At 45.7% G+C, this 20,260-nt stretch overlaps 1 protein-coding gene across 3 annotated transcripts in view; it reads left to right on the forward strand.

Moving 5' to 3' along the window:
* tnrc18 (trinucleotide repeat containing 18) overlaps positions 1-20,260 on the forward strand; it is a 61,682-nt gene that overhangs the window by 21,084 nt on the left and 20,338 nt on the right. For all 3 annotated transcript variants that reach the window (XM_047570825.1, XM_047570827.1, XM_047570826.1), the window contains exons 3-16: positions 2,233-2,373; positions 4,929-5,033; positions 6,028-7,611; positions 10,471-10,558; positions 12,008-12,237; positions 13,578-13,724; positions 14,703-14,887; positions 15,499-15,925; positions 16,865-17,803; positions 18,614-18,759; positions 18,873-19,006; positions 19,189-19,302; positions 19,388-19,580; positions 19,667-19,979. In XM_047570825.1, coding sequence (XP_047426781.1) covers positions 2,233-2,373; positions 4,929-5,033; positions 6,028-7,611; positions 10,471-10,558; positions 12,008-12,237; positions 13,578-13,724; positions 14,703-14,887; positions 15,499-15,925; positions 16,865-17,803; positions 18,614-18,759; positions 18,873-19,006; positions 19,189-19,302; positions 19,388-19,580; positions 19,667-19,979 — 4,746 coding nt within the window. The remainder of the gene's footprint in view (positions 1-2,232; positions 2,374-4,928; positions 5,034-6,027; positions 7,612-10,470; positions 10,559-12,007; positions 12,238-13,577; positions 13,725-14,702; positions 14,888-15,498; positions 15,926-16,864; positions 17,804-18,613; positions 18,760-18,872; positions 19,007-19,188; positions 19,303-19,387; positions 19,581-19,666; positions 19,980-20,260) is intronic.

Here is a 20,260-nt window from a genome sequence, read left to right on the forward strand (position 1 = left end):
AGGCTGATTTCTTTATTCTATCCCATTTGTTTATTTTTTATTAATTAAGGGGGTTCCCACTTGCCATGCCCATGTTTGGCAGTATGTGGGTGTGGGGGCGGAGTAAAGATCATCCCACATGGCGACTGCAGGCTCCGCCCACTTCAGGCTTCATTTTCGAGGTTCAGAATCCAACGAGTGACGTCACGATGGTTTTGTCCATCGTGTATACGGTCAATGGTTTAATTCTACGGCGGCTCTAGTTGTGGAAACTGTTTTTCAATCTGTTCGTTTTTCTGAGGGCAGCAGTTAAAGTAGGTGTTGTTTTTTAAAAATCTGTTTGCATTAAAACACTTACAGAGAATCATGAGATTTTACAGTAACAACAGTTTGTTACATACTGAACGAGAACATAGATATAAGTTCTAGCTCCGATGGCTGCAAGAGCAAGAAAGACTGAATTAACCTGTTGCAATAGCCCCGCCCCCCTTAGTTACTGTTGTTAGCCCCGCCCCCTTAGTTAGTGTTGTTAGCCCCGCCCCCTTTAGTTACTGTTGCTAACACAGTATCAAAGTGGGGAGACGTGATTCACTATGCAGTGGAGGGATATATCCAAAATATTAAAATATGCAAGAAAGGGTTGATCTTCCATCAAGTTTTTTTATTTTTTGTTTAATTTACCAAAGAATGTGGCTGATTCCTTTGCTGGCTCTTGTCGTACTCCGGCTTGTGGTTGTTTGTTGTGTTGCTTTCCTTTATCTACATCCACCTTCTCATATCTGAACCAGTTCTATATTATATATTTTTGGTAAGATAAATTATCACTCATTCCTACAGGTAATACATTGGCCGCTGACATTTCCCATTTTTCCATATTAACCACGCCCACTTCCAGTTTCTGACCAATCACTGAATAGTAACTGAGAGAAGAAAGTTCTGTCTGGTTGATGTGTCGAGAAGAAGCCACGAAAACTCCCACATTTTAGATGAAGATTCTCGTAAAGTGTGTGATGCAAACAGATTTCAGGATCCTACAGGATTTTTAAAGCTTTGTAATATCTGTAAACCCCTCACATCACCAGATAATCTCTGTGGTCAATGACTGTTGACGAAGGGACTAATTGGGAAATAATTCGACCTGAAACTCTTGAGGGTGGTGCTTTAATAATGTGTAAATAAATCTGCATGTTTCTGTGATTTGTTGCAGCAAAAATAAGCAACAAAATGTCCATAATATGTGTTTTCCAGCGGTTTCTAAGCGAGAGTAGCTGTAAATCGTCCCACATGATTCCTCTCCTGCTGAGACAGTTGTGGTTTTCCAGGCGGCGGTGACATTAATGTCCCTATTTTTATTTATTTATTTATTTTTTATTTTCTTGTGAGTGCAGTCACTCTGTGGTTTGTGTTGTTGAAACGGAGCACGGCTACTCGCCGATAATGTGATTACAACAGACTGCGTCGGCACGGGAGCATCAGCGCATATCGACCGGATCGGAGTGTATTTATAAAAACTAGTGGCTGTCAAACTGTTAAAATGTTTAATCGGGTTAATAACAGGGAGCTGCTGTGGATTTATTTTGATTAATCACGATTAATCGCGTTTCGTTTTACATGAAATTAATTTGAACAGACTCAAGAAAGAAGGGAATATATAAGTATGTCTGCACCTTCAACAGCTTCAACAAAACTACTTCTTGTCTCCTTTTTTCTTTAAACCAACGTTTCTTCACATTAATATTAGGGAGGTTATTGGCTTCACGATACGATACATTATTGTGATATTGCGATATATTACAATAGCTCATAGATAATTTAAAATGCAGCTTAAAAGACACATTGTGTATATAAATATCATTTGATGCACTTGTGTGGAAGTGTTTTTCTTTTAAAATCGATATTAAAACATTCAAACGTTGAGACATTATTGTCTTTGTCTCCAGCTGTTAGCCACGTTAGCTCAAGCGCTAGCAGAATCCCAGCGTTAATGTGATGTTTATTTGAAGCTGGAAGTGCTTTGGTGAAAAGAAAACTCCTTCCTGCAGAGTCTGATAATAATACTTTTATGTGGCTCCACTGTTTTTGTCCTCAAATGTCCCATGGAGAGGACCAGCGTGGCGTTGTGGCGTTTAGCGTCTCGGTTCAGAATCTTTCTGCTAATTAATTAATCAGATTAATTAAGATGATGATGAATTAATCTCACCTGTTGAGTTTGATGGCCCCCAATAACAGTCGATGTTTTGTTCCGTTTCCTAGGTGATGCCTTCCCGGGGGGCTCCGGTCACTTCCTGTCAGGTTATCCAGGCCCCTCCCCCTTGACCTCCGACCCCTCGTACAGATCGGCCAATCCCAGCGGTCTGCAGATGGCTCAGCTCTGGGCGTCTCACGCCCACGAAGGTAAATCACCCCCCCGCCGTCGCTCTCCTGTCCCGGGACGTGATGCATGGATTTTGTGGGCTGGTCTCCGGGGCCCAGGAGGCTTGTTCTTCTTCTGGGATCCTGCTCCAGTTCTGTCTCACGCCTCTCGTGTCCTAAATGTGTCCTGGACCCGTCCTCTGTTACTGTAATCCATCTTCTGAGCTACGTCTCCGTTGTCCTACTTTACTACCACGTCCTCTCTCTCTCTCTCTCTCTCTCCCCGTCCTCTAGGTGCCTTCTTCTCCTCTTCCTCCTCGTTCTCTTTCTTCTTCTTCTTCTCTTCCTCCTCCTGCTCATCTTGGTCGTCTTCTTCTACTAAATTAATTCAGATCTTAGGATAAACATGGAGGAAAAACATCTACTTCTTCTACTTTTTGTTCTTTTGCTGCTTCTTCTCTTCCTCCTCCTCATTTTTCTTCTCCTCTTCCTCCTCGTTCTCTTTCTTCTTCTTCTTCTCTTCCTCCTCCTGCTCATCTTGGTCGTCTTCTTCTACTAAATTAATTCAGATCTTAGGATAAACATGGAGGAAAAACATCTACTTCTTCTACTTTTTGTTCTTTTGCTGCTCCTTCTCTTCCTCCTTCTCATTCTTCTTCTCCTCTTCCTCCTCCTCATTCTTCTTCTCCTCTTCCTCCTCGTTCTCTTTCTTCTTCTTCTCTTCCTCCTCCTCCTGCTCATCTTGGTCGTCTTCTTCTACTGAATTAATTCAGATCTTCAGATAAACATCTACTTCTCTTCTTCTACTTTTTGTTCTTTTGCTCCTCCTTCTCTTCCTCCTTCTTGTCGTCCTCCCCAGCCTCCCCTTTCTCTTCTTTCATCTTCTTCTTCCTTCTTCTCCTCCTCCTCCTCCTCCTCTCTGATCATAATGATATATAGACATATTATTGGTGAAACTTCTCCAAACACAAAACTACAAACACGTTTAAATGAATACATGATAAATAAACCAGTCGGTCAGAAGCTTTGTTCCTCCTCCTCCTCCTCCTCCTCCTCCTCCGTAAGTGATTGAATCTCACCTCCTCCTTTGCTGTGACTCCTTATCAGATCTCTCCGGAGCAGAGGAGGAGTCACGTCCCACGATGCGTTTGAGGACCAATGATTTAGTTTAAGATGTGTTTTTTCGTTTAACACAGATCTTGTTTCGGTGCTTTTCCAACCACAGGAAGTCACGTTCTATTGTTTTTATCTTTGAAGTCAAGGTTCAGGGGGAAGAACCGACAGGTTTCAGGTCCTAGTTTTTCCGGTTCTGTGGTAACTCAGAGGAAATCAACACATTTGAGTCCTGAGAACCAGATTCACTTTGTTTACACACAACGACTTTTTATCAGAATTAGAATTAAAAGGAAACGATTCACCAGGATACGCCTGGTCGCTCTCCTCCTTCTCCTCCTCCTCCTCCTCCTCCTCCTCCTTCTCCTCCTCCTCCTCCTTCTCCTCCATCTTCTTCTATTTCTTCTCCTCCTCATTCTTCTTCTCCTCCTCCACACCTTCTCCCTCCCATTCTCCTCCTCCTTTTCTTCCTTGTTCTCCTTCTTCTTCTCCTCTTCCTTCTGCACCTTATCCTTTTTCTACTCCGGCTTCTTCCTTCTTCTCTTTACCTTCCCCTCCTCTTTCTTCTTTTCCTCCTTCTTCTGCTCCTCCTCTTTCTCCCTCTTCATCCCCTGCTCCTCTCCTCCTTTCGTCTCCTCCTTCTCTACCTTGTTCCTTCTCCTCTCCTCCTCCTCCTCTTCTCCTTCTCTTTCTTCTTCCTCCTCCTCCTTCATGTCCTCTTCTTTTCCTTCCCCTCCACCTTCTTCTTTTCGTCCTTCTTCTCCTCCTCTTTCTCCCTCTTCTTCCCCTGCTCCTCTCCTCCTTTCATTTTCTCCTTCTCTATCTTCTTCTTCCTCCTTCTGCACCTTATCCTTTTTCTACTCCGCCTTCTTCTCCTTACCTTCCCCTCCTCTTTCTTCTTCTCCTCCTCTTTCTCCCTCTTCATCTCCTCCTCCTCCTCCTTCTCTTTCATCTTGACATATTAATATTAATAAACTCACATCATTAACATCCTTCATCTTTAAAACTTAATTAATTAAAACTACAAACATATTTAAATGACACTTATAAACCCGTCAATCAGAAGCTTTGTGAGGATCCGTCCCGTCGTTCCTCCTCCTCCTCCTCCTCCTCCTCCACCACCTCCACCTCCTCACCTCTCTGGGCTTCTCCATTTCTGCCTCTCCAAGCGGAGTCAGATTTACTCTTAGTGCCGTCCTGGCGGCGTCTTCAATGCCTCGGCTCGGCCTTCGTTCTAAATTAAGACGCCGTCTCTGAGAGCAGCAGCTGGACACGAGGCAGAGTCTGACCCAACACCCGAGACTAACACCAACCAGACCAGGTCAACTCTAGCTGTGATATGAGAATAAATAAATAAGTTCATTAGTAAATAAAGTGGAATCTAATCTAATTAGGAATTATTCGCCTGGACTAAAAACATACACATTCATCCTTGCAGCCCTGACGTGATATTCACAGGTTTGTTGTGTTTTTGTGTTCTCCAGGTTACCCTCCCCTCCCCAGCAGCCTGTACTCCAGCGCTTACCTGTCGCTGGGACACCTGGAGCCCCCCTCGCTCTCCCAGCATCCGCTCTACGACTCTCAGAAAGGTCGGTCACGTTGGAGCCGCTTCACCCTTTTAATTCTTGTTTTATTTTCTGGATGTGAAGCTTCTTCTCTCCTGGGACGAGGCTGTTTGTTGATCTGCTGTTTTTTTTTTATATATGTTGTTGACACGTAAATATTTATTGTGTTCACCTCCGCCCCTGAATCTGTTCCAGCAGCTCGTGTTTGTTTTAGAGGATATTACCTGTTAGCTGAGAGGCTAGGAAGCTAACTGCTGTTAGCTGGGCCACTGGGAAGAGCTACTGTTAGCATGGAAGAGCTACTATTAGCTGGGTGGCTAAGAAGCGCTACTGTTAGCGAGATGGCTAGGAATAGCTCGTAAACTAGATACTAGAGATCTCTGTAAATAGATGCTAGAAGAACGTTAGTAGAAAGAGCTACTGTTAGCTGAGGAGGTTAGGTAGCTAAGCTAGGTGCTGGGTAGGAAGCGTTCGTTAGATGGAAGGCTAGGAAGAGCTGCTATTAGCTGGGTGGCTAAGAAGCGCTACTGTTAGCTGGGAGGCTAGGAAGAGCTACTATTGGCTAGGAGACTAGGAAGAGTTACTGTTGGTTAGGAAGAGCTTCTGTTAGCTGGGACAAGCTTCTGTTAGCATGGAGAAAGCTACTGTTAACTGAGACTGAAGATTACTGTTAGCTGGAGGCAGTGCTTCTGTTGCTGAACGAGCTTCTGTTAGCTGGGAATTATGTAAGGAGCTACTGTTAGCTAGGAGGCTAGAAATAGCTACTGTTAGCTGCGTAGAGCTACTATTAGATGGAATGAGCTTCTGTTAGTTAGGTGGTTAGGAAGAGCTACTGTTACAAGGAGGAAAGGAAGAGCTACTATTAGCTAGGAGGCTACAAAGAACTACTGTTAGCTGAGAAGCTTGGAAGAGCTACTGTTAGCTGGGAGGCTAGGAAGCTGGGAAGCTATGAAGCTAGGTAGAACTATTGCTACTTCTATTAGCTTGGAGGCTAATTGTCCTCTCTCGTTTGTTTCAGAGGGATACTACCTGTCGTCATCTTTACATCCTCCATCTGCTCCGCCGGCCGCCTCCAGCCAGTCCAGCTCCACGCCTCCTCAGAGGACGTCCCGGGACGGAGGGAGGGAGCGGTCTTATCGGTCGAGGGAGGAGCAGCGTCCTCTCAGCGTGGTGGACCTGACGCAGGACGGGAGGATCGACGAGGACCGACGGACGGCGAGAGAAAAGGACCAAAAAGACACCGACAGAGACAGAGATGTTTGGTCCTTCCATCCTCACCAGCAGAAGTCCAGCGTGGACCACAGATCACGGGTGTCTCCTCCTCCGCCTCCTCCGCCGTCCTCCTTCCCTCACGGTCCGGGCGGAGGCCGGTTCCACGGACCAGAAACAGACCGAGGGGGTCGGGACGAGGAGGTCGGCTCTCGATCCCACCACGGCTCAGACCGACCGAGGAGGAACGACCTGGTGGCGACGCCGTCGGGGAACCTCCACATCTCCTACGCCCACCTGTCCAGAGAGCCAATCAGAGAGCAGCGAGTCAGCGCGCCGACGTACGTGCCTTCTGTGGAGGTTTACGACGAGCGGGTGGGGCCCATCCAGATCGCCTCGCAGGCCCGCGACAAACACAGAGAAAGGGAACGCGAGGAGAGGGAGAGCTTCAGGTTTCACGAGAAAAGCGTCGCCGACCACCCCCGGCTCTCCGGCGAGTTAAACAATCAACGAGAGGAAGGATCGGTCATCTGCTCCAACGGGTCGGTCATCAGTAAACGAGGCCAGGACGCGTCTTTCCCCTCGAGTCAATCAAGGTTCAGCCCAGAAACCAGGGACGCAGCTAAACACTCGAGGACGGGGGCGGAGCCTAAGTGGAACGCCATCAGCCCGTTGGCCAACTACGCCACGAGTCACATGGCCGCTCTGGCGGCGCAACACGGACAAACGTCGCACCGGGCCAACAACGCCTCACAATCCTCCCACAGCCATTCCCCACAGACGTCCTCCTCTTCCACCTCCTCTTCCTCCTCCTCCTCCTCCTCCTCCCACGGGCATGGCCGCTCGGGTGAGGAGGGGCGGCGCTACCTGGACCCGGCGGCGCTCTACCGACCCGGGTCGTCTCTGGTGGGAGGCTCCGGAGGTGGAGGTGGTGGTGGAGGAGGAGGAGGAGGAGAACGAGAACGAGGTTCAGACTCGACAGAAGTCTCTGCCATGCAGAGCCTCATCAAATACAGCGGGAACTTCGCCGCTGAGGGTCCCGCCTCCTCCAGGCTCGCCGCTGACGGCCGAGGGCCGTTTGGGGGTCTGGCTAACATCGGGATGGAGGAGAGGGAGAGGGAAAGGGAGAGGGAGAGGGAAAGGGAGAGGGAGAGGGAGAGGGAGAAGGAGAGGATATCGGGGGCGCTGAGGGTCCCTCCCCAGCTGAAGAGGGAGCAGGAGCGACCGGACAGCGCCCGCTCGTTCGGCCGGGAAGGCGACGGCGAGGTGCGGCATCCCCCCGTGGGCATCGCCGTGGCGGTGGCTCGTCAGAGGGACAGTGGGACCACCAGCAAACAGAGCAGCACAAGCTCGGACGCACAGAGACCCCTGTTACAAACCAACGCTATTAAAGGTAATGAATCACGTTTACTGTCAGAAAAATCATCTTCGACAGGCTCATAAAAACATTTAAAGAACTTTATAAAACACAAAAAATACATATCAGCAGCAGCATGTGTCTGTTTGTGTTTGTGTTTGTTCAGGGTGGTTATTGCAGAGGGGATGAAAGGGTTTTTAATTCAATAGTCATTTAAATAATGTATTTTAATTAACTGATGATAGAATTGGATAAATAGAGCCCTTCTATTTGATACTTCAGAGGCTAAGAAGCTAGGTAACACTACTATTAGCTGGGAGGCTAGGAAAAGCTACTGTTAGCTGAGAGGCTAGGAAAAACTACTGTTAGCTGAGAGGCTAGGAAGAGCTATTGTTAGCTGGGAGGCAAGGAAAAGCTACTGTTAGCTGGGAAGCTACAAAGAACAACTATTAGCTGGAAAGCTACAGAGAGCTACTGTTAGCTTTGGGGCTAGGAAGCTGGGAAACGCTACCATTAGCTGACCGGCTAGAAATCTAGGAAGAGTTACGAATAGCTGGGAGGCTAGGAAGTTAGGAAACGCCACTATTAGCTGGCAGGCTAGGAATCTAGGAAGAGTTACGATTAGCTGGGAGGCTAGGAAGTAAGGAAGAGCTACTATGAGCAGGAAGGCTGTGAAGCTATGAAATGCTACTGTTAGCTGGGAAGCTATGAAGAACAACTATTAGCTTGAGGGCTAGGAAGCTGGGAAATGCTACTATTAGCTGGCAGGCTAGGAATCTAGGAAGAGTTACGATTAGCTGGGAGGCTAGGAAGAGCTACTATGAGCAGGAAGGCTGTGAAGCTACGAAATGCTACTGTTAGCTGGGAAGCTACGAAGAACAACTATTAGCTAGGAAGCTACAAAGAGCTACTATTAGCTTGAAGGAATCTAGGAAGAGTTTTTTCTAGCTGGGAGGTTAGGAAGTTTGGAAGATCTCTCTTAGCTGGGAGGCTAAGAGGAGCTACTGCAGAACTCATATAAATTCTTTCCATTTTATTCTCGGAGGCCAAGGTCGTTCAGCCACAGTTTTTGTTTTTGTCTCTCTCGGTCCTTTCTCTTCCCGTCGCACCTCTCTGGGGAGGCCTTTGTGGAGTCACTCCCTTCCCTTTTTTAACATGTCATTACAGAACGCGGCTAAAAGCTACAAACAAGCCTTGAATCACAATGGAAGCGTTGCTAAGCAATGGATTAGTCTTTAGAGGGTGTAGAGAGCGTATTTACGAGCTGATGGTTCCCCCAGGAAGAGTCTAAATATGGGCGTGTGAAACGCAGGAGGACGGGCGGTTATTGAGGAGCTAACCGCTAGATGCTAGATGCTAGGTGCTAAGGAATGTGTGATAAACTTATTGTACACGATTTACCACCAAAAATAATTTGTCATTAAAACACGATGAGTATGATAAACTCAAGTTGGTGACGTACTCGTAGCCTTAGCTTTTCTTTCTTTTTCTTTTTTTTAAATAAACTTTATTGAGAAAAACAAAAACAGTAGGTGGTGGAAAACATGGATCTGGTTCAGATATCAGAAGGTGGATGTAGAACAAACTTGTCCCATATGCAGAGTTTGCAAAATATATATATACATAATGGATAAAGGATGGCAACACAACAAATTTATTCCACCACCTGAAGTAAAAGCACAAGAAGGAGAACGACGAGAGCCAGGAAATGAGTCATAATTAGAAAAAAATAAATAAATAAAAAGCAGCATAAGGGAACTGAATATTGGAATTGGAATTTCTTTTATTTTTTTTTTTATCGCCAGAATGGCAAAATGTACCAGGATAAATTTTTTAGCCCATCCCTGCTGGGGGGACGACATGAGGGACGTCTCCCCGGTAACCTTGGTAACAGTGTGGAAGCCAGGAGCATGTCAGGGATTGTTAAAGTCTCTTGTCTCTTTACAGGCTGCACACTCTGCTAGAGTAGAACTGAAGGGTTCAGCACACTCGTATATAAAACCCTTCTGGGACCCGATGGGATGGAGGAGGGTTAACGCCAGCAGAGGTCCTCATGTTTATTCTGGACTGACCGCTTGAGTGCTGCCCTGTTTTCATTTATTTATTTATCTATTTAACACATTTCATTGTTTCTAAACACAGAGACAATGCAAAACAAAACAGAATCAAGGCCCCATCAGACAACACATGCTAAACAAAGTCAGAGGGTTTAATATCAACATTATAGATCATGTTTACAAATATCTGGTACATAAGTAGGAGCTGCACATGCATCCATACATATTTATGTTTACGTGCATAGATGCATGTGTAGATTCTTTCTTTCTTAGTTGTTTTGTTTGTTGTTGAAGGTTTTATTTTTCCTGTTGTTGCCTCTGTTTGTTTTGTTTTTATGCTGTTTGTTAGTGTGTGGGAATTAAAAGGAGGAAGAATGAGGAACACAAACAAACGAAAGAGAACGAAGAAGAAGAAGAAGGAGGTCAAAATGACCAAGATAATAATAATAATGATACAGTAATGATTAAAAATAAAATAAAAATGCAGCTAGCTTGTCTCCAGTCTGCTGTGTGTAATCTTGACTTGAGTAGCCTATTATAATATGTATATTATTTCCCTGAGTCTGTTTTTATTTATCATAAATATTTACAGTAGACTAATATTTAATAAGACAGCCAGAGTGAGGGCTGTCACTCTGTCTCTTTCTCCCGAGGCCCAGCCTTCGTATTTTTAGTTTCTGATTTTGACAGGCGGTGTGTCGCCATCATACATCCAGTGTCACCCCCGTCTCCCCCGCTGTCACCCGTTCCTCACCTTCATATCTTCTCTGAGCTGCCTCGGTTTATTATTGCCGAGTGTCCTCGGTGTTCACAGCATCTTATCTTTGTCTCGTCGTAGATGAGGAGCGAGGGGACGACCGGGCTCGCCACCACGACGACAGGCTGCTGGCGGGTCGGCTGGAACGTGACCAGGAGAAAGTGCTCAGGTGAGGGCGGAAATAATAAAAAAACAAAAAAAAAAAACGTTTCCAGCACAAAGTTGCGTTTGAACAGACCACAAAGATCTTGGCTGACGACCAGTTGATACAAACGATCTAGACCTGACACTAAAAATCTGGATCCATCAAAGAGGAAATAGGAAAAACTATTAGCTGAGCAGCAAAGAAGCTAGGAAGAGCTAGTATTACCTGAGAGGCTAGGAAAAGCTATTATTAGCTAGTATTAGCTAGGAGACTAGGAAAAGCTAGTGTTCACTAAGAGGCTATGAAGCTAGGAAGAACTACTATTAGCTGAGAGGCTAAGAAAAGCTGCTATTAGCTATGAGGCTGTGAAGCTAGGAGAAGCTACTATTACCTAGGAGGCTAGCAAAAGCTACTATTAGCTAAGGGGCTATGAAGCTAGGAAGAACTATTATTACCTGAGAGGCTAGGAAAAGCTGCTATTAGCTATGAGGCTATGAAGCTTAGAAGACCTACTATTACCCGAGAGGCTAGGGAAAGCTACTATTAGCTAAGAGGCTATAACGCTAGGAAGCAACTATACCGAGAGCTAGCAAAGCTACTTTAGCTAGAGGCTATTAAACTAGGAGAGCCTTACACTAGACAGGAAGCAAAAGCTACTTTAGCTTGAAGAGGCTTATAGAAGCTAGCAGAACAGTACTAGTTAGGGCTAGAAGCTAGGAAGAACTACTATTAACAACTAGGCTAGAAAGCTATGAATGGCTACTGTAAGCTAGGAGGCTACCAAACTGGGATGAGCTTCTATTAGTCGTCAAGCTAGGAAATCTACTATTAGCTGAGAAGCTAGGAAAAGCTACTATTAGCCGTAAGACGAGGAAACTAGGAAGCGCTACTGTTAGTAACTAGGCTAGGAAGCTAGAAAGTGCTTCTGCTAGGTAAGAGGCTATGAACCTAGGATAAGCTTCTGTTAGCTGTGAAGCTAGGAAAAGCTAACTGGGAGTTTAGGTGGAGAAAATATTAGCAAGCTAGGAAGACCTACTGTTAGCTACCAGTTAAGAAAAAGCTACTATTTAGCGGGGAGGCTCAGAAATGCTGCTATTAGCTGGATGGCTAGGAAGAGATTCTGATGCTAGATTCCAGATTAGCTTCAAAACCACAACCAAAAAAAAAAAAACATCAAACTCGAATCGTAACTGGAAAGTTCACCAACACTGTGGTTTCACTGCTGTGGTGTCTGGTAATAAAAGTAAATAAAGACATTATTATTCAATAAATGAATGAAAGAATGAATAACTCAACATGATGCCGTCAGTAATTAACCACATGCTGAAGTTACAGTTTTTAACAACCTGACACCCGCGACCAGTCGGTCAGTCACAGGCTTTAAAGCTTCAGCTGCAGCAAAAATAAACATCTTTTCTGTCTGTAAAATCTGTCTCTCAACACGGTGTAAAATTAAATCTCTTTTCCGTCCAGAGAGCCCAAGGAGCTGGCAGACTTCCCCCAGATTCACCCGGCCCCTCTGTCCAGCGGCCTGACGCCAAATATGATGACGCCCAGCCTCATGACCCCCAACCTCATGGTCACAGGAGGCGCGGCCCTGGCAGGGGCCGGGCGATGGCCCCCTGACCCCTCAACTCTGACCTCTCACCCCTGGATGCACCGGCCTGGAGCTCCTCCAGTCTGGCTCTCCGGCTCCCCGTACAGTACGTCTGTCTAATAATAATAATAATCATAATAATACTGTACTATATATAAATATAATGGATATGTATGACCTGGATACCCAACAAACTTCACAGACATGAATTTCCCTTTTTTTTTTTGGAAAGTGAACAAATTAATCAGTTAATCAAGAATGACACAAAATTAATCGCGACTCTTTTGTAGAGATGTGTAGCAAAATAATAAAATAAGTATCGACAAAAAAAATTAAGGAGTTTTTTTCCGCTTCCAATTAACTGTTATTGATTGAAAGTTCATTAATGTGCGTTGCTGAATTGATTTAATGTGTTTTATTTATATTTCAGTTCCAGTACAATTATATTTTGAGAAATATTTCCACAATGTTCAGATAGATTGATAATTTATTCATCCTAAAGTGGAAAATTACACATTTGCAGCAGCAATATACAGACACTCAACACCATACACAATACATAACAAAAAAAATAAATAAAATAAACAATCATAAACAATAAAAGTAGAAAAAACACAATATACTATTTATAAAATTGTAAAATATAAAAATTCTAAATTATATAATGAATTCTAAATTTTATGAATTATAAAATAAGTGAATACAATTTTTTTTTTTAATTAAACAAAATGAAGTTGCTTGAAATTTAGTTTATGTCGTCCGTTATGTTGTCATACTTTTTAAACCCAACGTTGCTCTCAGAGTTTTAACTTCCGTCATGTTTTGGATCTTGGGCGACACTTGCTGCCATTTATATTAAGATTTCATAGAAAACTTTGCACCGAGGCTTTAATGAATCAATGTCAGATCTTTCAAAAGCAGATCTGCTTGAGTTCTATTTCTAATTTCTTTTAATTAAATTAAAACCACAGTTGTGTGAAGACTTGTCTCAGCGTATTTCCATGTAAAGTGAAGCAGCTGTGCACAGATGTAGCAACGTCTGCCCTTTATCCTCGAGCATCTGCATCTCGCCGTCTGTCATCGGCATCTAAATCCGATCGACGCGCTCGCAAAACGTCTCCATGCACACGCGTGGCCTCCTCCGATTGGAGGAGGAGGAGGAGGAGGAGGAGGAGGAGGTGTCGATCTGTGGAGTGGTTCGTCCAGAGGGGTCAAGTGCCGCAGACATTCCTGATCCTTGCAGGACATTCCAGATCTGCTCTCTGTCCAGAAATAACAGGACGCGCATACTTGACGCGAGCTTAGCGACACACAAGACACATGCTCGTACTCCCCCAGGGCCATCTCAGTCTAGACACACAAAAAAACAACAACATCCTCCTAAAAGGAGTTCAGACTGTGCTTTTAAGAGTAAAAATATGAATATTTTCCCCCTCTTTCTTTCAGGTCTGGGTCCTTCCTCGCTCCATCAGACCCTCCCTCCCGGCTACCCCCCCTCGCTGCCCAGCTCCATGCATCCTCCATACCAGTTTGCCCGGGACCCACAGTCTGGGCAGCTCATCGTCATCCCCACCGAACACCTGCCACACTACGGTACGACCGCTCGATCTCACTCTCACTTAGTGCTCGATAGAAACAAGGAAGACGGTTTGAGTCTTTCTGCTGCCTCATGTCGTGATGCTCCACAGAAATGATTATTATTATTATTGTAAGAGTTTATTTGAATTCCATTTTAAAACCTTTTGTCCTTTAATTTATGGAGAAAACAAAACTAAACAAGTCGTTATTGGATTTTCTCATGCTCCTCTATCATGGTTGTCATTAGCAACTGTCAATCATTGTGATGTCACATCCTGTTGTATAAAGTGTAATTAGTAAGTTAAAAAGCTCTTGAACCTGGAAAAATGTGGATTATCAGATCAAATTAAGGACAATTGGACTCGACAATGATCCATATGAACTAGTGTGGATTTAGAAAAGTGGATTAGTCTCATTTTCAGTTAGTTTTAGGTCATTTCAGTTATGAATTTAGCTAAATAAAAGATGCAATCGCTAAGAGCTTTACTGAGAAGTAGCGTTAGCCATATAATACTGTAGCGTTAAAAGGATGATGAAGAGTGATGCAAATATTCTGTTTGTTGTTGGAACTAAAATAGTTTCTGTCGGCCACAACTACACCAAAACAAGAACAACCACAAACCTTTTTAATTCATTTTACAATTTAGACGCTATTAAAGCCCATGGTTCAAGCTAATGCTGCTAATCTCCATGATCAACTGTCCTCCGTAACAACGGAGAATTCATTTTGCTGTGACATCACATTCATACCCTCTATAGTCAGTCAAAAAAATGGCTTGGGCAGTTATGCTATTATGCTATTAGGCTAACAATATATGAGCAAATCCTTAATCTTAAATAAGTGAATGTACAAGTAAAATATTTCATTGTTTTATTTGTTTGATTTTGAACGGTATTTCTAAAACAAAAACATCTGTAACAGTTTTCTTGGTTCATCTCTTAAACAGTTTGAACTGTTTGTAAGTTGCGTCTCTTGCTCCTGTCGTCCTGCAGGAGGCGACGTCCTGGACCGCGGAGGCCCGGTGTGGTCGAGCGTGTACGGTACCGGCGGTTCCCTGCAGCACGCCGCCCAGCTGCAGCTCCTCTCTCAGCAGCAGATGCTCCGGCAGCAGGAGCTGCTCATGATCCAGCAGCACACGGTTCAGGTGCTGGAGCTGCAGAGGAACGCGCAGCTCGTCGTAAGTCGACCAAATCTAAAAGAGACGTAACGACATAAAACACAGCGGAACAGTTTATAGATTAGTTTTACCTGATGCTGTTTCATGTGGTTCATTCACACGGGATAAACAGACTAATTATCTGTTACGGCTCTGCTACTCTCCACTGCATGTCAGACAGTTTTAGCTCCTCCTATACAGATGAACACATTATTGCTTGATTTAATCATTTCATTCCTGGTCTAAACTTTGCTCCTTAACGTCTGAACATCCAAACTTTGAATTATAGCACATCCTTCATAATTCTTAAGTGACAAGAGGCGGAAAAAAGCTGCAAATCAAACAAAAAACTAAAGAGATGTCGATTCACACTGGATTAGTTTTGTCACAGGACCAGAAACAGGGTTCAGGTAATTTGCGTGTGTGATTTTTTTACTTTACAAATTACAAATCTGGACGATTATCGTGGGATTAAGATCATCGACGACCTCTGACATTATTACAAATTACTGGTGAAACTAATCCCGTGTGAATAAAGCTTTAGTCTGATGCAGATACACATGAAGTTCAGTGAGTTTTTTTACTTTAAAACACCTGATGCAGATATTTGTAACGTGTCGTCCGTTCTCCAGGAGCGTTTAAAGGCCAGCGAGCACCGGCCGGAGATGGAAGACAAAGCCGACAAGCGCACCGCGGAGCCGAAGCCCCGCCCCTCCTCCATATCCTCCCCGTCTCCCTCGCCGGTCCTGCACCCCCGCAAGCACGCCCCCCCCTGCCGCTCGCCCGCCACCCTCCCGTCCACGTCCTCCCTCGCCCCGCTGCCCCCCCTCCGCTCCCCGGTGACCACGCTCAAGTCGGAGGACGGCGGAGGGCAGAGGGCGTCGTCTCACCCGCCCAAGCCTCTGCCTCACCACCCGGCCTCGCCGCCCCCGGCCTCCCCGCCCCCGGCCTCGCCACGGCGCCCCAAACAGGAGGTGGTCGAGGAGCGGGAGGTGGGGCGGAGGGAGCAGAGGGAGGGGCAGAAGTTGCCGCCCGCCCCCTTTCAAGGCATCTACTCAGGTGAGTGTGAAGACCTGAAGAGAAAAGTTCGACAGAAGCTATGATTCCATTACAAAAGCCCCGCCCACTTAGTTACTGTTGCTAGCCCCGCCCCCTTAGTTACTGTTGCTAGCCCCGCCCCCTTAGTTACTGTTGCTAGCCCCGCCCCCTTAGTTACTGTTGCTAGCCCCGCCCCTTAAGTTACTGTCGCTATCCCTGCCCTCATAGTTACTGCTGCTAGCCCCGCCCCCTTAGTTACTGGGCTAGCAACAGTAACTAAGGGGGCGGGGCTTTTGTAATGGAAACATAGCTATGTAACTCAAATCTAATCTAATCTAAGTCCATTCACAAAATGCTACAAGAAAGATGAAAACAAAACTTTTAAAAAAAGTTTAAGTTGCCTGTTGGGACGCGATGTTCAACTTCGATGTGAAGAAACATAACGTTAGAGAGAGAGAGAGGTCCTAGCATTGAGATGCAACACAACAGCTAAAGTTAGCTAGCTAATGTTAACTCGCTAGTTAGCTAGCAAACATCATAGTATTAATGTGTAACATAAGTTTCGATAATAGTAACAACAACTTTAAAGTACAGTTTATATACGAGCGTCTTGCTAGCTTGACGTTAGCTAGCTTGACGTTAGCTAGCTTGACGGTAGCTAGCTAGCTAGCTATCACTGTGGCTGTAGCTCATTCTATCCTGACGGACCTTGTTTGGGGTCAATTATGCTTTGCACGTGTTTCCATTGAAAGGTGTTTTGCGATTGAGCTGTAATTCTCGTAAATTCTCGTCACTTTGAGGAAGATGGATTTCAAATGAACTGGTCACATGACCTCCTGCAACATCTCCAAAAAAGTGTTTCCATTGCTTATTTGTTTTAGTTTTATATCAGTATGTCTGAAAAACCACTTGTCTGTTCCTGTAATCTTTATATTTCTTTTTTTTTCCCTCTGTCCCCAGATCTTCCTCCAGGTTACCCGTACCAGTCCATCACTGCCCCCTTTGGTTCACCTTTCCCCCCGTATCACCTCCCACCTCCGTCCGGAGAAAACCCTGAAGCTGTCCCTCCCCGTCGCCCCTGCTCTCCGGTCTCCGCCGCCCCTTTACCCTCGTCCCACCTCCACCCGCGGCTCCTGGACGCCGACATCAAGCCTCAGAAACTGGAGCCATCCAAGAAGGGATCTTTCCTGAAGCAGGAGCCCGGCGTGGAGCCGCCTCGTATCGCCGTGACGCCGGAGCCGTTCGTCCCCCTGCGGCCGAGGAGCTGCAGCCCCGTCAGAGACGACAAAGACGGAGCGGAGGACGAGGAGGAGGCCCTCCACGTCCCCAGTCCTCCTCCTCCACGACGAGAGCTGGACGTCCGGGAGGAAGAGAAGGATCAAATCAAAATGGAAGTGTCGTCTTACTCCTGTCAGGCAGCTTACCCCTCGCCCCCTCCGCTCAAAGATCCTGAACCGAAACCAAAAGTCCTGCAGGATCCGGGCCTCTACCCTCCATCACGCGTCTCTCTGGACTCTGACAACCAGGAACCGGCTCGGATAAAAACCAGCAGCGGCGAACGAGAACATCCAGACGCCACCATCAGCTCAGGTCTGAAAGAAAGCACCGCCGAGCCCCTTCCCCCCTCCACCTCCACCTCCTCCTCCTCCAGCTCTCCACTCTCGCTCCTCTGTCCGGAGGACCCCATGGCGGGGATGTTCGCCCTGCTAACGGCTAGCGAGATGGCCCAGGCCCGCCCCGACACCCCGCCCGCCCCGACGCTCGTCCCGCAGACGGACGCCCTTCGTGTTGGGGCAGACTGCAGCGGCGCGGGGCCGCTGGAGATGGTGGCGCTGGAGGGGATGGCCCTGCTCAGCCAGATGGCTCAACAAGAGATGGAGCACATGAGCCAGGAGCAAGGTACCACCTCCTCTCCAGCAGCTCTGTTAGCATTTAGCCGCTAGCATCGTTCTAACAGGGCTTAAAGTATTCAGATCAGAAAACAAACAGTCAGAAGTAGTGTGAGTCTGGAAAACCTGGTTGAGATCCAGCTGATGCTGCATTCAAGACAACTCGGGAAAAAGTTACTCGGAAGTTGCTGCTTCCAAAATAAAAATAAATATCTGCTGCGCATGTTTTAATGTTCAGCAAACTTATTTTTTCTCCTTTAACCTGTAACGTGAACGTTATGATATGTCTGAAGCTTCTGAGTTGGAATACAGAATTTCCGAGTTTTCATGAACGCATCGTCTAAGTAGTAGAATGACTAATATTAAATGTTAGGATGTAAATTTTTGAAATTTAGAGTTAGATTATGGTCTATAACTTGAATTTATTTTTATTTATTTATTCATTTGCACAATACAACAAACCAATAAAACTGAAAATCACCAAATGAGGCAAATTGTGCAGGTGAAGTTTAAAGTATTAATGTCACCTTCTTACTTCAATACAATATTAACAGAACAATAATGTCCCACGTCATATAATAATAATAATAATAATAATAATAATAGCAATGCCAATAATACACAAAATAACCAGTAGTCCTTAAATAGTTTCTAGCAGAATATAAATAGAAACTGAATTAAATGGTTAAATTGTTAATTGAATAACTCCTCAAATGAATTATCATATTAATTGATTAATTATTAATTAGCTTGACCCGTCCAACCCCAGGAAAAATGTTCAGACTCAGGATTTTTTATTCATTATTTTTTTTTTTTACAGATCTGACTCTGGAGGGTCTGGACTGTCTTCTTGAAGCGAGCAGACAGATTCTGTTGGACGCCATCGAGAAACAGTCCCACATCGATCTCGCCAGGACGTTGGACCCCAACAAGAAGTACAGCTGGAGGCAGAGGAAGGAGGAGCCGGTAAAAAAAAAAAAAAAAAAACTTTAAAAAAACAAACAAACAAACAGATAAATCAGATCGTGAAGTTATTTTTGTGAAGTCATTGTTCTCACTTCCTTCTGTCGTCTCTGCAGCTGTACAGTAAAATGTCGTTGGACGTGTTGGACGCCGTGGAGGTGGAGTATCGGGTTCATCTGGCCGAGCTGCAGAAGACGTACAAAGACAAGCAGAGAGAGCTGAGCAAACTGCAGAGACGCAGGGACAAACGGTTCGTCTCGTTTGACTCGCATCACGTGATGAATGAGATGATTTGATTTAAAACGGATAGAAATAAAACAGGAAGAGGAGGAGGAGACGAGCGCTTTGTTTAACTTTAGAGGAGAAGATGGACAAGGAGGAGACAGAAGAAGTTTTATTCCGGTTGTTTCTCTCTCCCTGGGTTGTTTCCAGTGAGCGGCAGCAGCAGGAGGACGAGAGGCGGAGTCTGACCAGACGGGGCAGAGGACGACCCAGGAAGAGGAAACACTTGGCCACGCCCCCCAAACTGGACAGCAGGCCTGGAAAGTGAGTCTGTCCTCACACGTATGAAACCTGGTCTAGTTTAACCCGGCGTCTCTCTAAACGGCCGATGTTAATAAATGTGTCTCAGGGTGGGACGGACGGTGCAATACTCTGAGGACTCCGAAGCAGGGGACGGACAGAGGAAGAGGTTTCGGGTTTCCAGAGAAGAAGAGGAGACGGAGGCAGGAGGAGGCGGAGGAGGAGTGATGAAGGTGAAGAAGAAGAAGAAAAAGAAGAAGATGTGGAGCGATCAGGAGCCGTCGACGAGCCACGCTCTGGAGGTACGTCTCTGTGAGGAGGCTGGCGTGAGGAGGCGCTGTGAGGAGGCGTCAGGTCTGACCCGTTAAATGTCTCCTCCTGGTCGTAGGTGCTGAAGTCGAAGCGTGGCCTCGTGTGCGAGCAGGAGCAGCTGGCGTCGGACCTGGACCGAGCGCTGTCGCTCTCCCAGCTCGGCTCCATCGGCGCCTCCCGAAAACTCGGCTCCGCCTCCAAACTGGCCAAGTCCAAGGGCAAGTCCTCCGAGGGTCGGACCAAGGAGCGAGGAGGCGTCCACTCCTCGGCCAAAGGGGCCAAGCTCAAGATGGCCGCCAAGTCCTCGGAGAGCGGCGGGAAGGTGAAAAGTCCCAAGAAGGCCGCTCTGTTTTCTCCCACGAGGTCGGAGCTCAGCAGCTGCTCCAACAGTGAGTATCTGAAGAGAAAGGAGGCAGGAGTTCATAGAATATAAGATAATATAAGATAATTTACATATTCACATAATACGGTAACATTAAATATAGAAGAATATTAAGGCCACTCATGAGGAAAAAAGTCAAAATACAACATCAAACCAAACTTTATTTATTTATTTAGCACTTTTCATACTTTTCATAAGAATGCAAAACAGATACAAACGTTACAACAAAAGTAAAATCAACTCAAATACACTAAAAGTTGCTGATGCGACTTTATTCTCCAAGTTGAA

The sequence above is a fragment of the Mugil cephalus genome, chromosome 20 (assembly GCF_022458985.1).
Source record: "Mugil cephalus isolate CIBA_MC_2020 chromosome 20, CIBA_Mcephalus_1.1, whole genome shotgun sequence".
Taxonomy (NCBI): Eukaryota; Metazoa; Chordata; class Actinopteri; order Mugiliformes; family Mugilidae; genus Mugil; species Mugil cephalus.